Raw genomic sequence first — 15,074 nt, 5'->3', positions numbered from 1 at the left:
CTGAATTTACCACCACCAATGCATCAGGCAGAGGAAAGCCTTATAAAGCATGTCAGTAGCATTCACTGGTTTTGAGGGTGAAGCATCTATAGAGCCACAAAATCTTCATGACACGGGATTTTGGCAGTAAGCAGAGGTTCTCAGTAGTTGACAGGTGGGGCTCTGGAGTCTGTTTTTGTGGTTCCAATTCTTACTTCCAATTGTTGAATACCGTTTGGTTGTCAAGGAAATAAAAAGAGAGCAGTCTTTTACAGCCCTTCCATCCATTTAACATATGACAGTCCAGATTTCATCTACTGCAGTAAATAAATCCAGAAAAGTGAAACTGTTCGTTCTTGGATATAAACAAAGTCAATACAAATATATTACACCACACTCCCTAAGAGACAATAGTAGAAAGAATCAAGTTCTTTAGAGTTTGAACATGTCTATCACAAGCACATTTAGACCAGTTGTGAAGCTTTACACAAGTCCTCTCCAAGTATTTTCACTAAAGCACTGACATACCCACCCTGACCAACTTTAACCAGCAATGTGAAGACTGAGAAACAGTAGATATGAGGTCAGTGGTCACTGGAGCAACTTTGATATCACCTTTACCTACAACCAAATTCTCAATGATGCAAGTAGAGTTGTAGCAATAGCCTTTTCCTTTCCTGTACCACAGAAAAGGTAACATGTAGACAGAAATATTCCATTTCACATCCCAAATAAGGCAACAAATTGTTCTCTGGTATCATAAAATGCTCCCAGGATGGTCATAGCATGATATTTCATTTCTATGCATCCTGCTGAGAGCTTGTGCAGACAGCTTCTCATCACTAGCTTGGTCTCAAGTAGTTACCATTATTTTACATTACACTTCACATACAGGTTACCTTCCTGCAACAAATGCATTTGAATCCTGTCTACGCAACCCAAAAGAGTTTATTTGCTCTTAAGCAGCATGTGGACTGCCTGCACTTGCACATTACTGTGCATGAAAAGCACCATCACTATGTGTATGGCAGGTTAGCAAGTCAACTGCTAAGGCACGTAAGGCACGTTTCTTTAGCACGTAAGAAACTACACAAGAGCTGGAGCCTTCTCTGATCCCAGTTCGGAGAAATTAAATCAGTTTCCCTTCTGAAAGAGAAGTGCCTTGCTACTACGTATTGTCTTCCTGAGTGCAGTCCACTGAAGCAACCCACATATAACCTAGGTGAGCTGAGCCTCTTCCTCTTGCCAGTTCATGTTATGTCTATGCACCGAGGTTATGTCTGGACAATGCAGTTCCTCCCTGTGTAAAGCACATACCTCCACAATGCGACCCTTTTCATGCACACCTTCACTGCTAAAGCACTTGCCATACTCAGACCTACATTTTGCAGAAATCATCTGCTTGGACTACCTCTCTCCTTTCTCTCCCACAGGAAACAAACATATGCTTCACATCTTTGCTCTCAAGGACCTTCACAGCCTCTATCCTCACTACCATCTTTCAGCTGTTGACTCCCACCCCTGATCAGCCCACAATTCCCATTTTTAACATACTTGTTAAGTTTCCCAAAAGCACCCCCAGGCTTCCTCCATGTCACCCCTCACGTACTTACAGACAGCTTTTTGTGTGGGTACACAATAAAACTCTTTAAGGACATTACTGCTAATATGTGCAAACAGGATCTAACTACGTTAAAAATTGTAAATCTCTCAACTTCTAATGGCTTTAATCTAGTACCTTGGTGCAAGTATCCAGTAAGTGGGTAAGAATATGTGAACAATACATGATAAAGACATTTATCATCAGAGCACATGCTTTAATGATATATCATGGTTACAGCTTCCTAAGCAGCTACCTGACAGACAAACTTACAATATTTTCATGTAAATGTGAATTCTTGCAGCTATTTCAAAACATTAAAAAAAAACTTTCACATTTCTTTTGAAGCTTCAGTAACATGCACAAGAAGAAAGGCCAAATAAATTATGAATTATCCAACTGAAAATACAAAAAAAAAATGAACTTCTCATGCATAATTACTCTACAAGCCTTGTCAACTCCCGAAGCAATGGAAGACTCCAGTGAGTTGACTGCAAACCCCTTTAACAGTACAACACAGATTTCTTTCTAATTCTTCTGATTCACTTTTAGCAGATCCATACAGATACAATCTCAAAGAAAAAAGGAAAAAAGAAATCTATCCTTTGTTTAAAAGAAATTAAAACGTGCAATATCTGAGATGCATAAACCCCAGGGAAGATGATTCAATGGACGAAGTATTTTACATGTGCTACTACTTCACACATCCTGTGATCTATTACTCTCCACAGTGAATTTGCTTTTATTGGAAGCTGAGGAAAGTACATTCATGTTTTTCCTCAAAAAATCTAACATTCTTTTTGAGCACTAAGGAAGTATGTCCCTAATTTGGTGTCTGAACTGCTGATCTCCCTGTAGAGCAACTGCAATAGAAAATGCTAAGTCCTCTCTGCAAATGTAAAACTGGAAACAAGCAAAGCAATAACCATACCCACGCTTAACTCCCTCTGCAAGGGTGAGGAAATCAATGGACAATTAAAACTTCATTAACTTTGATACGTGCAAGGTCTGTTCTGCATGGTGAAAGAGCTGCTCCTGCAGAGGGAGGAGGGTCTGACTCAGAGGCTGGCTGCACACCATGATGAAGGCATGGCTTCATCCAAAAGTCAATCTCCCCCCAAAACTAGGGAACCACCACCTTCCTAAGTGCCACTTACACTGAAGCCAGCAGCCCCCATGATTGAAGTATAAATCAAATCACCACTGTGTGAAAGGGTGGATATGTAGCTTTAATCACTCAGGACAAAGCAACAGATTCACTGTGATGTGCTTTACAGCACTTAGGTCAGAATCTCGTAGGGAGTCTTTGAGCCCTGTTTTTTAATGTCATGCACATGACAAGCCAAGTTGGCCATCAGTAATTCTTTTCTGAAATTCTCCTAGCCTTGATGTTAGCTGTCAAAACATGACTGTGTGAATGTAACAGTGGTGGATGTAACAGCAGCAATGTATAAATGTTGTAGGTAAAAAAAAAAAAGTTAAAAGGACTCAAATCACATCTATTTCAATTAAGCAGTGCACTAGAAACAATTAATTCAATCCTTTTCCTGAGGTAGGATATTCAAAACACTACTAAGCAGCAGAGAAGGAAGATGCAAAGCAACCACAGAAGCAGAAGCCTATGGACTGCTGCTACCTATCCACCTACGCAGTAGAGGCTTGACAACAAGGGGACAAAACTACAGAAAAAAAGTAAAAGAAAACGGAGCTCTTACCACCATAAAAGAGAACTTTACGTATGCGAAAGAAAGGTGGGGCTAGTGATAGAAAAGACAAAAGTGAACTATAACATCTCAAACATGCTGGAGCACAAAGAAAGCTGACAAAGCCCAAAACCCACTCAACCCCAACAGCTTACAATATCCATCTTCCCCTCTTCAATGGTCTCCATATGGTTTTGATCACCTCTCTTTGGAAAGGGAAAGTTTAAGAGCACTTGAAGACAACATGAAAACATGTCAACTTTCTAAAATTTCACTTACACCTTTCACCCAGTGCAACCTGCGTTTCAGACCCCCAGATTGAAACATAATTTAGAAAAAAAATAAAGTGAGGAGCATAGGAGCCATCACTCTTAACACATTTCTTTTCTGCTGACTTTTAAAGAGCTATGTGGCAGCAACAGTGAAAGTGCACAGATATTTTGCAGGACCTGCTGGTATTTTACCTTCAAAAGACCACAGAGTTCTGTAATTCTCTTACATTTCCTCAGCAGATTTCATCTCCAAACAGTCTTCTCCGGAGAAGAGCTTTTAGGGTCACTGAGGCCATATTATTAAGGTATTAATAGGGAACTGCTTCCTAGCAGCATGCTTTTCAGTGTCACGGCCAGTTCTATTTTTGAATCAGAGAACAGGACTTCCACCACATCCTTAATCCATAGGCCAGCAGTCTGCCCTCTGTGGATTTTTTTTCCTGATCATCAACCTACTTTCCCTGTGTTAATTTCTAGCAAATAATGATGAATTCTTGCAAAGAAACTCTATTAGGTACTGAGTCTGTTGAAGTGTTAATACTTTTAGACAGCTGGCATCTGTGTGTGCATTTAATCCCCCTCCCCTCATTATAAGTGAGATTGTGGCAGTATGATTTATTTCAATCCTGCCTGCCAAGGCTACTCAGTCTCTCTTCCTATCAGTTATTAACACCAATGTGTCCAAAATAAGATAAAATGGTGTTAGTAAGGATGATATCAATTTTCTATTACTGTCATTTAATGGTTTCCTCATAGGGGAAAAGCAGAATCCTTCTTTGCTTGGGAAATTGGTGCTTTCTGGGTCACAGAGGCTTCACACAGGATGGTGAGAAAACTAGTTAATTCCAGTTTAGTTTCATCTTCCAGCCCAAAGTGGGTTCACATGGAGGCTATCCAGATGTCGAGCACTAGTCAGCATCCCAGACATGGAGTTAACGACAAGGCTTGGAAAAAAACACACTCTACCTTATTACAAGGTAGTGTGATCTTACCAGCCAAATCTGGGACACAAAAACTTCTCTATCTGATCTGCTTTACCCTCAGGCTGATGGGGAACAAGGGATACTCATGAATGCCTCCCTCTGTACTGCCTTCACCAGTGAGGATGGAAGGGCCAGGTCTGCTGTTCACAGTGCCCTGAGCTGTCACTCCTTTTTGGGGGGAGGAAAAACAATACAGACCTGGTAGATCCTAGAGCTTCTGCTGTGTCTCAGCATCTGAGTCTCCTTAGGGGAGATGATGACTTTGCTTTTGCTGAAAACAGGTGCCCTTCTCACAAGACTACAGATTTAGTGATAGAGATGCACAGAACAGTAGTTTTTGTAGTGCAGTGCACCACTGCTGTACATTAGCATTTCTACATTGCTATGCATGGACTGCTCAGTGCACAGGAGGTGAGCTCCAGCTGGGAGAGGCATGGTTAGCTGCCACCGGCAGGGAAAAAGGAGAACTACTTGTGTAGCCAGGTGCTGCTCTGCAGCTCAGAGAAGTGATTTCCCTCCTGAGCCTTGCACCTCCCTCTCACTGGTTGCAGAGCAACCAGGCCTATGCTCCCTCTACACTAAAGCTATTGCATGACATTTAAGTTGGAAGCAAATTTACTGACACTACAGAATAAAAGGGCCACAGATCCCCAGTGTCATCCCAGCCAGGAGGGAAAGAATAATGCCACACATGAACTTGGAGTTCTGACCTTAGCAGTTAGTCCCTTGGATGTTATCAGCAGCCTAACGCCTGTGACCCAACAAAGGGGCTCTCACCCACAGCTGCTCAGCATATTGGGTACCATCGAAAAACAATTAGATATACTCATCAGAACAGGAGTCTCTTAAGCTGCACATAACCTCCATTTCTGCAGCAGTAGTACAGTCTTCTGAGTCTTTGCAGATCTGCTCATCACTGGCATAAAACTACAGGACACTAACGCTAACATTAGCAACTACATCCAAAGTACTAAAACTACAGGTGCTGAACGTCTTTGCCTACTTAAAACTATATACTCTACCAAAAAGCACAAACTTACCACTTGGTGAGGTGAATGAGCTCATGTTATCCAGAACTTAGGAACAGAACACAAGGGAAAACACCATTAATAAAGTTAGGAGCAGGTATTATATTCTGGGTTCATGTGCATGTATCTATCTCCACAAAACATATCAGCTTTTGTTGCAGAGAGCACCTGAGGCATGCAGATGTCAGAACATACCAGAAGTGTGCCCAGGGACTACTCCGCAAACTGGCAAAGACAGGAATTTAAAACTCTTGATGCAGTTAAACTGGTAGAGAAATTAGTGACTCAGACTGAAAAATGACAGAGACAAGAGTTGATGACAGCAAATCTAATCATCATCCTTCACATCACTTAATCTGTTTCCTTTAATCCCTTTTCCTCCTTTTTGTTTAAAAAAAAAAAAAAAAAAAAAAAAAAGCAGTGAGCTAATCCAATCATGTATTTAAAATACATGTGTTGAAGTCCATAACTGAATTATTGTAGAGCTTGTTCTAAAGGTTATGTTCATAAGTTTCTGGAGAGCAAAGCAGTGAGAAAACATGCTCAACTCAAATGGAATTCTGCACCCTGAGGATTTTCTTGAATATATATTTGGAAGAGACGCACACCTCAGCAGACTCTATCATTGTTCAATCCTCCTGCAGGACTTGCATAGCTACGGTAGAAACATACACACGCACCCCACGCAGTTTTTCAGCTTTTGTTCAAAATGCAAAACCTTTCCCATCCATCAGATGCCTTTATGTCAACCCTTCTCACCAAAAACACTCTGAGGAGGGATGCTCTTTGAACAACTATTTGCTATGCACTGATGAACTCACACGTGGAAACATTACGTCAATCCCTGTTCAAAGAAGCTCACAACTGACCAGAAGTGTATCAGAAAAAGGTAGAGTAAGCGCAGATGCACAAGGGAAGACAAAATCACCGGGAAGGTCTAAAGGGGACAAGGTATGAGATGTGAGCAGAGAAAACCTGGGAGGCAGAGTTAGCCTTGGCACTGGCAACCAAATAAAGCCATTCAAAATGGGAAAAAAACTGTCAGGTTCATGCAATCAGTATTTTTTTTCGCAGATGTATTTTAGATGAAATGGGGTAAGGGATTCGTAGGAAAAGAAGGCAGCAACTAGATCTGGAGAACTGCAGTTCTCGTGGCTGGTAGGAAAGGAGTTAAATAGGGCACTTTCAACACCTAGAAGTGCACAATGAATTCCTGTGGGTGAGTGTACAGGGCTAAATAAGAACAAAATGGAAAGGGGAGCCTAAAGGGTTTGCAGGAACAAATGGTTTCTAGAGAAAGCGAACATGAAGTAAGCATAGTTGCCTTCTTTCTATCACGAGCCAGCAGTGCCAGACACTACAAAAGAGACACTTTGATGCAGTAGGTCTTGGCCCCTTTCTTTCTAATGTCTTGTTCTTACATCAACATGATCTCACAAGAGGAAGACACTGTGGGGTACAAGCGTGTATCAAAAGTTCCTAACACCAAAAAGAATACTTTTCATCTAGATCTGCATCCTGCTAAACTCAAGCCTAGAGCTTGCAAAAGGTGTCCTCACAGCACATTGACAGAGACTAAGAAATAGATGGAGTCAATCTGCTTTACCTACAGAGAAACTCCATGTTTTGGTGTTGTTTTTTTTTTTTTTAGCGGTCTGAAAAAGGAGTCTGACTTGACCAGGTTTTGGAATATTGAACTACAGCTAGCATGCTGTAAGCACCACTAAACACTTTTGTTTTCTTAGACTGTCACCTTAGGGATGATTATAAACACTTGGGCAAAATATTGAGAAAACAACTGCTACCACAGTTGCAGAGAGAGTGGGAGCTGGATACTTTCTGAACCTTGTAAGAAGCAGTCTGCACTCTGCAAATAAATTTATAGGTCAAAAAACAAATTCAGAAATTGTAATGAACTCTTAGAAGAGTGGCAGAATTTCCTTCTGGGAGTTTGTTGGGCTCTACACATGCCTACCCTGTGTTCAGAAACAGTAAAATTCCTCTTTTACTCTGAGCCTGGTGGAATTATGCCAGGACTCATTTAAAATGAAGATGTCTGCAGCAGGATTTATTCTAGCACCACATTTCCACCAACAGCATAAACAGTTTACACTGTATCATCCAGGGACACGAGTGTACACCTGCTGCTCTAGGCTTTTCTGCCATTGTACACTGCAGAAAGAAGATGCTGCTGATCTTAGCCATCATAGCTTCAGTCCAAAGTGAAATTCTAGTTTCAAAGCAGCTGGGACAACAATAAATAGCTTGCAACGCAGCCTGACACAAGGTCTAGAGACTATGTCATGCAGTTTTCAGTCGCAATTCTCATCCACATCTGTCCATAAAAAAACACATTAGAAATCCCTGCTCCAAAGAAGTGGTGCTACTAATGTATTTAAGCCTCAGTTATACTGAATAGATTGAGACTTAGAGGTCAGCGGCAAGTCAGCTGGCAGCAGTGAGAAATTCTCTTACCTTCCATGGCATATTTCATATCCTGGGCAAAAAGACTCCACATCACCTCCGCGCTGATCTTACCAACAGCAAGCTCCTGAGGAAACCTGAGGGGACATTTCAGAGAGGCTTTGGAATTTATCCAAGCAAAGGGTCCCTCTATACTCAGTACTGAACTAATCTACAAGCTGAAAATCTCAACATTACAGATACTTCCTTCACCCAAAGAAATGACCAGCTAGATTTTGGAGATCATGGCCTCAAATGTATGGCAAAGATTAAGCAGACTGAAAACAGCTTTGCTGTTGAGATTCATTTTAACTCACATCCGCCCTGGATATCTCCCCTAGAACAGACATATACAGGAATTTGGAGAATGTGATCCCAATGCACCTTGCATCTTTTTCACTTTCTTGTTCTATTTCAGCTTTTTTTTTTCTTTTTTCTTTTGTTTTCTCTATTATTACTAGGCTGATGGGTGAGCAGTAATCATGTGTTAATGTCATGTTAGATCAATGATCATAATCTAACCGCTTGGGTATAGATACCTTCACAGCTACCTCCCTCTCTTCTGCCCTGTTCGATGGTTGGAAGAATGTTGGAAGTTAAACACCCCAGACTCAGCTTTGTTTGCAGTGTTGAGCCAACCCCACCCAATGCAATTTCCCAGTGCAGCACAGAACACCGTGTTCCTAAATAACGAAGTAAGGTACTGTCACCATGGCACCATTGTGTGCATTACTGTGCATCCAAAAAAAAAAATAACAAAAGAACTCTCACCCCATTTTCACGTGCCTCCCTGAGTTCAGGATTGTAATAATCAGGGTGTTTGTGCTCGAACGCCATCGTAACTGAACCTTTTGAAACTCTTCCATCCCAATCAAAAAGAGTTATTTATATAGACAGAGACAAATAAGACAGAAAGACAGACAGACAAGATAAGTACTTCTATAAATACACAAATGACAGAAGAGATAGAAAGCAGTTTAACAAATAAAGCAGAGCACACAGAGAGACAAGTATTAACCATAAAGGACATGGAAGATTCTTACTGATTCAGTACTGGAGAATAAGAATTCTTGTCCTCTTCTATGATGGAAACTATTAAAGTGATGAGTTTTGGCCAAAAATCCAAGTTTCTGATACTGGGACCCTGTTCCTCAGGAGGAAGATCCTGATTTTTGTTCTGTGAAAGAAGCCATTGGAAAACCAGTGTAAATTTAAAGGGTAAAGAAAAAGCTGACAAACGGAGATCATGTTGCTCCTTACAAACTTCAAACAGTAATTACCTGAGAGGACTTTCTTCTGAAGAGTTTACATTATGTCTACTGGCAACTTGCTTCATCTAATATGAAACAAGGTAACTTGCCAAATCATGCTGTTTACTGGTGGCTAATCCCCCTTTATTGGCATTTACCATGATGCTAGCAGGTCAGGCTTCAGGAAACCTCCTGAGACATCATTTGCTCTAAGCTTGTTCCAAATACTTGCACTTTAAGCACTTGAGTTGATGACTATTTCTGTGTTGACACATTCTGTATGCATTACCATGGAGTGGGAGCTCTCATGGATTTGAAAAGAGTTTGTGTCTGAAGGTAGATCCTAAGCCCAGTGCAGTATACAGAGTGCCAGAACTGAAGACAAAACCTCACTGCTTGAGGCTTATCAAAGCTAGTCTCCTTGATCAGCCTACTTAGTTTTTGCTCACTCAAAGTTGCATCAAAGTTTCCATTCAGAAATATCTGCTCAGGAAATAAAGTAGCTGAGACTAGGAAAACAAACTGTAGTGTGATTACTGTAAAACATTTATCATCTTCTACTTACTCATTAGTGCTCGTTAATTGATTACAAGTTTTGTGTGTTCAGAAGAGAACAAGTCAAAATTTTATTTACGTTGGCTTTTTATGTCAATTAGCATTCGCATGATTATCTTAGTAAAATCATAAACTTTCATTTTTGCCTACTTATTAGCTACTCACAGGATCTGTCTGGTACTCGCGACTGTACAGCTCATGACAGTTGTTGAAAATGTACTCATAGGTGGAGTTGAGGCAAGCTTTTACACAGTCCTTCACTACCTGGCTGGCTCGAGGTGGACTCTGCAGCTCTTGAACCTGCACAGAGACAGGAAGAATAGTTCAAGCACTGTTAATAAACCAAACCAGGAAAGAACAAGTCACCTGTTTGGAACTACCCAGGAATCAGCAAATCTGTTTTCAGCAACTTGTGATGTAAGTGACCTGAAAACATCTGCAACTCCGCTCAGTCTCTTTGGCTTCCTCTCCAGGTATAAACTAGGAGTGATAACATTTATGTCCCTTCAGGATCACTTAGAACGTAAGAGAGATTTTGTCATGTAAAGGAAAAATCTTCCAGATAAATAAATCACACAGATTAATATCTGGTTAATCTGAGCCAAGCCCATGCAGTTTCTGCTAAATTTATAGGATTTTGCAATAAAGCCAGTGAACAATCTTTTTAACCACTGGAAGAACATGCAACGGGCCATCAGAGGACATTACATCTCATCTGGAAAGTCTTGTTAAAGACCAGACACTTGCGTGCTTTTAAATACAGTAAGTTTTATGACATCTTCCTTCACCAGCATTACTGAATATAAATCACATCAGAATTCATAGCAACATGCCAGTTGATAGGCCTTCCCCTCTTTTAACAACAGTTCTTTTAATTATTTCATTGTTACATTGTTTTAGAAAAATACCACAGGTTACCACAACAGATAATTGGGCATCACTCCATGAAACTATACTCTGAGACAATTTTATTATCACTACCTCTATAATTTTCAGAGTATTTCTATAAACCAAACTTTTAATGCAGGCATACTGTCTGAATGAAGACTGTATTTTGAATGTTCTAAAATACTATTTACTAAAGGATTTAAGATCAGAATTTTAAGCTCTTCCTCAAATAACTCAAATGAAAATCTTGGTTTGTTTTTGATAGGATTAAAAACTGCTATAACACTAGTTAAAACAATGGGTTAAAAAATCAAGCGTTAAAAATAATCTCATTACATGTTGCCGGAACAATAAATGTAATGATAGAACTTGCATATCAGCATGCAGAACAACTCTCCTGGATCTCTTCTTACAGATACTATCCAATTTCAGTATCTTACCCTGCAAGAAAGACATTTTAAAATATTTACTAGATAAAAGATGGTGAAGAGATGGTTACGACTGATAAATGGTGTAGACAGTTTTACAGGAAAAACTTCCTCCTGCCCCTCTTCAATTTTTTTTGGTGTGTGTGCACACCATATTTATGACTGAAGAACCCCAGGGGAAAAACAGCTTTCATCTTCATGAAGCAAAATACAGTGAATACATGCATGGTCAGCAGACAACCTTCATTTTCCGTACATACCTAAAGCACGCTGGCATAAAATAGTTTAAGAATTGGAAAAAAAAATCTTGGAGCAGGAACTGAGGATGTCCCATTCCCATCCCCATCCATTACACTACCTTCATCCTGAAAAAAGTAATGCTGGTCAGCAAATCTACTGTAGACTTCAGGTCCTGTAGCCGTTCACGACTGCTGGCTGGGAAGTTATTCTGTTGACAAAAAAGCGAAATCCTGTTGGAAAGCACAGTCAGATCCATGCAAAGCTTCAAGCACGTTCTAAATAAGGAAAGTGTCTTGGAAACATTTTCTGCTCGAGAAGCGTATACCAGTCAAAACAATGCTCAGTAAATATGGCCTTTTTGCTGAAGGAGCTCATATGTTTGCTTAATTAAATAGCTTCTCATATGAACATGAAGTCTGTGGATGCCAGGACACGGACAACCCCCAGCAGCAGGAGAACTTTCCTTGGCTGTAGAATAGAATATAGAATAGAATATCCTGAGTTGGAAGGGACCCCTAAGGATCATCAGGTCCAACTCTTGACACCGCACAGGTCTACCCAAGTTCAGACCATGTGACTAAGTGCACAGTCCAATCTCTTCTTAAATTCAGACAGGCTCGGTGCAGTGACCACTTCCCTGGGGAGCCTGTTCCAGTGTGCAACCACTCTCTCTGTGAAGAACCCCTTCCTGATGTCCAGCCTAAACTTCCCCTGCCTCAGCTTAACTCCATTCCCGCGGGTCCTGTCGCTGGTGTTAATGGAGAAAAGGTCTCCTGCCTCTCGACACCCCCTTACGAGGAAGTTGTAGACTGCGAGGAGCTGGCAATGAGCAACAGCCTCACCACCATCAGCCCTAACTGCTGCCTGAGGTTGCGTGTACAGGTCCTTCCCTTTCTGCACTTAATGAGTGCTTTTTGTCTTTTCTGAGACAGCAAAAGGTGTGGTATACTTGAAACCTCTGCAGAGAAACAAACTGGGTTGAGAAGAGGAAATGAACTCTTCTTCACTGTCAGAATTCATCATAACCACTCAGTCCCCTCTCAGATTCAATCCACCAAGGGAAGCATTTATCCTCCAGTGCCTCTTTTGCTCTCATGTACTCATTTTACATACTATCCCCAGCACCTTGCTGTCTGTAACTGTTGTTTCCCCTTCTGCTCTCTGGGTTCCACTGAAATCAGAAGTCTAACTGTTCTTTCCAGATGCTGGTACAAAAGTGTGAGTGAGTGAGTTTGTGTCTTTGTCTCCTTCTGGCACTGAGGGCATTTACCAAAAATCAAGATTTAAGCACAAAATGTTAGATGAGTGTTGGGGAATGAATGCATGTTCTTGATAAGGACATGATCTTGATAATCAATATTATTATACTTATATAATCCTGATGATAATAATCATAATACTGAATAATCCTGATAATAATCAGGAAAATATAGTATTATCTATATTGAATACCTATAATATTATCTATCTGTGTTTATGTCAGCCAGGAATGAACCAAGAGAAAAGAGCTACTGACGTGCATACAGAATAACTTCACTTGTTCACAAAAAACTTTTCAAAATAATTATGCAGAGTGTGACTTCAAGCTACTCTTGAGATGTTCCTACCTCTTCTCCCCAAAGCCCATCAACCTGCCCTGGAAAGAAAACACCGGTTCAACACTTTCTTTTTCACAAATCTAGCGTTGATTTTCCTTGTTTATTGATTGTTTTAAGTGCTTCCAAATAGCTTGAATCAACACAGAGGTGAGGGACTTAACGCGGATAATTTAAACTGCAAAATGTCATATCCTCTCTTGAAAGCTGGAAGCTGAAATACCTTTTCCTTCCAGAACTTAACCTGTCCTCCCAGGGTCTTAAAATAATCACTAAGGACTCAGACGGCTCCAGACAGTTGCTGTCTAAATACACTGCCAATTCAAAAACATCAAAATTGTTGAAAGTGTACAAATCTTTCCTGGTCTTTTACCAAAGATCTTAATTGGTTGTCCAAAGTTTACTTGCATTAGCCACCTGAAAGCAGCTTTTATTGAAGACCAAATAAATAAAAGGCATCACCAGTACAGCTTCCTGTTGCCATGCCCTGATAATTTTCCCTCTGCTGCTCAGTGCTCTCTTTGCACCTTGTCTTTTAGGATCGCTCATTACACAACATTCCTTTTATCTTCTTTTGTGCCTTGCCCTTTCTGTCCTTTTGCTTGTCTTCCTAATGCACTTCTCTTATTAGTCTACTCACATTCCCCTTTTCTGTATGCTTTTACTGTCTTCCAGATAAATGTACCACCCAGAACAGAATCTGCTTTTTAATATATAAATAAAAATCAAAGCTCACATTTTGCCATCATATTTCAAATTTTCAATGAATTAGTCACTACTTAAAATAAAGGACTTGAAAAAAAAGAAAAAAAAAAAAAAGCCCAGTAACAGACTTGTTATTAAGATTATGTTGACTCTGGAGTAGCAAAGAAAGGAACTAGAGGGCCTAAGAAGCCTGGAGGATTAATGTAAAACATCTGAAACTTATTCCTTCCCCCGTGTGGTGAAGTGTGTGTGTGTGAGGGTTGTGGGTGTGGGTGGGAAGGGTCTTCAAACTGAAGACAGATCTTATAGATACAGAGTCAGGGATAGTGATTCGAGTCTGCCAGACCTGAAATAAGTGACAACATGGCTGGGGGTCCTCTCAAAGATTTCTCTCACAGAGAAGAACAAGTCTGTTTTCCCTTTGTACAAGATACCTGAAGTAGTAGATAATAATTCAAACAAATTAATCCAATCAGTTTGCATTCCTGGGAGAATACCTGAGATAAGCATAGTTCACAATTCTCAGATTACTTTAGAAGCCTTGAGGAAGCTACATTGGAAGAAAGAATGTGGTTTAAATTCTACCCACGAGGAAAAACAAAATATAATTCCATAAGAGACAAAGTAACCAAAAACTCAGAGACATAAGAAAAATCCAAACTGTGTGTTTCCACTCTGCCTATCACAAATGCCTGAAAAGATTTTGTTTATTCCCACTCACCCTGTACATTGAGAGATCAATCCGAAGTGAATTATGAAGCTGGTCCAGAAGCTTCACGAATCGTTCTTTCTATTGAGCAAAAAACGTATCACATATCACTGTCCAATCCATGTTCACAGTAAGATGCAGAATATCAGAGAACTAGTGACAGATCTCTAATCTAAACCAATAAATCCAGGAGAGTGGGAGGAAGCAATACTGACACATTGTTTTGTGTATTTATTCTTATACTGTAATTACTTCTGAAGTTTGTGTAACATTAGAAGTAGAAGAAAAACATTCCTTTATCACTCTGAAATAGAAGTAGAACAAAACCCTTCTGATTTCTGCTAACAGTTTGTACCAGCTGAATGCTTAAGAGAAAATATTTATTCAGAAATGAGTAAGGGAACAGTCAGAAAAGGGTCGAATTTGGAACAATGATACAGCTCCAAGATCTTATGTATCAATTCAATGACAAGCATTGCAGAGTTCTTGTTGCCATTTTCTTGAGGTCTCTCAGCTAGATTCTGGCTTGGCTTTGTGAAAAGACTCCTCCCTCAATGTACATATTTCTCAGTCTAGCAAAGGAGCTTGAGCTATTCTAGGTACTTTTCCAGAATGCTCAACTCCAACACGTTATATGGAAAACAATTGAACCATTAGTGGGACAGACTTTTATTTC

At 40.2% G+C, this 15,074-nt stretch overlaps 1 protein-coding gene across 4 annotated transcripts in view; it reads right to left on the bottom strand.

Annotated features, from left to right (window-relative positions):
• UNC13B (unc-13 homolog B) overlaps positions 1–15,074 on the bottom strand; it is a 212,014-nt gene that overhangs the window by 42,660 nt on the left and 154,280 nt on the right. For all 4 annotated transcript variants that reach the window (XM_072030926.1, XM_038170586.2, XM_038170582.2 and 1 more), the window contains 5 exons: positions 14,411–14,479; positions 11,508–11,597; positions 9,999–10,133; positions 9,072–9,205; positions 8,041–8,126 (listed from right to left, as the gene is read on the bottom strand). In XM_072030926.1, the coding sequence (XP_071887027.1) occupies positions 8,041–8,126; positions 9,072–9,205; positions 9,999–10,133; positions 11,508–11,597; positions 14,411–14,479 (514 nt within the window). The remainder of the gene's footprint in view (positions 1–8,040; positions 8,127–9,071; positions 9,206–9,998; positions 10,134–11,507; positions 11,598–14,410; positions 14,480–15,074) is intronic.

Source organism: Anas platyrhynchos, chromosome Z (genome assembly GCF_047663525.1).
Source record: "Anas platyrhynchos isolate ZD024472 breed Pekin duck chromosome Z, IASCAAS_PekinDuck_T2T, whole genome shotgun sequence".
NCBI lineage: Eukaryota > Metazoa > Chordata > Aves > Anseriformes > Anatidae > Anas > Anas platyrhynchos.
Note: the sequence above shows the minus strand (reverse complement) of the source record. Positions and strands in the feature narration are given on the sequence as shown.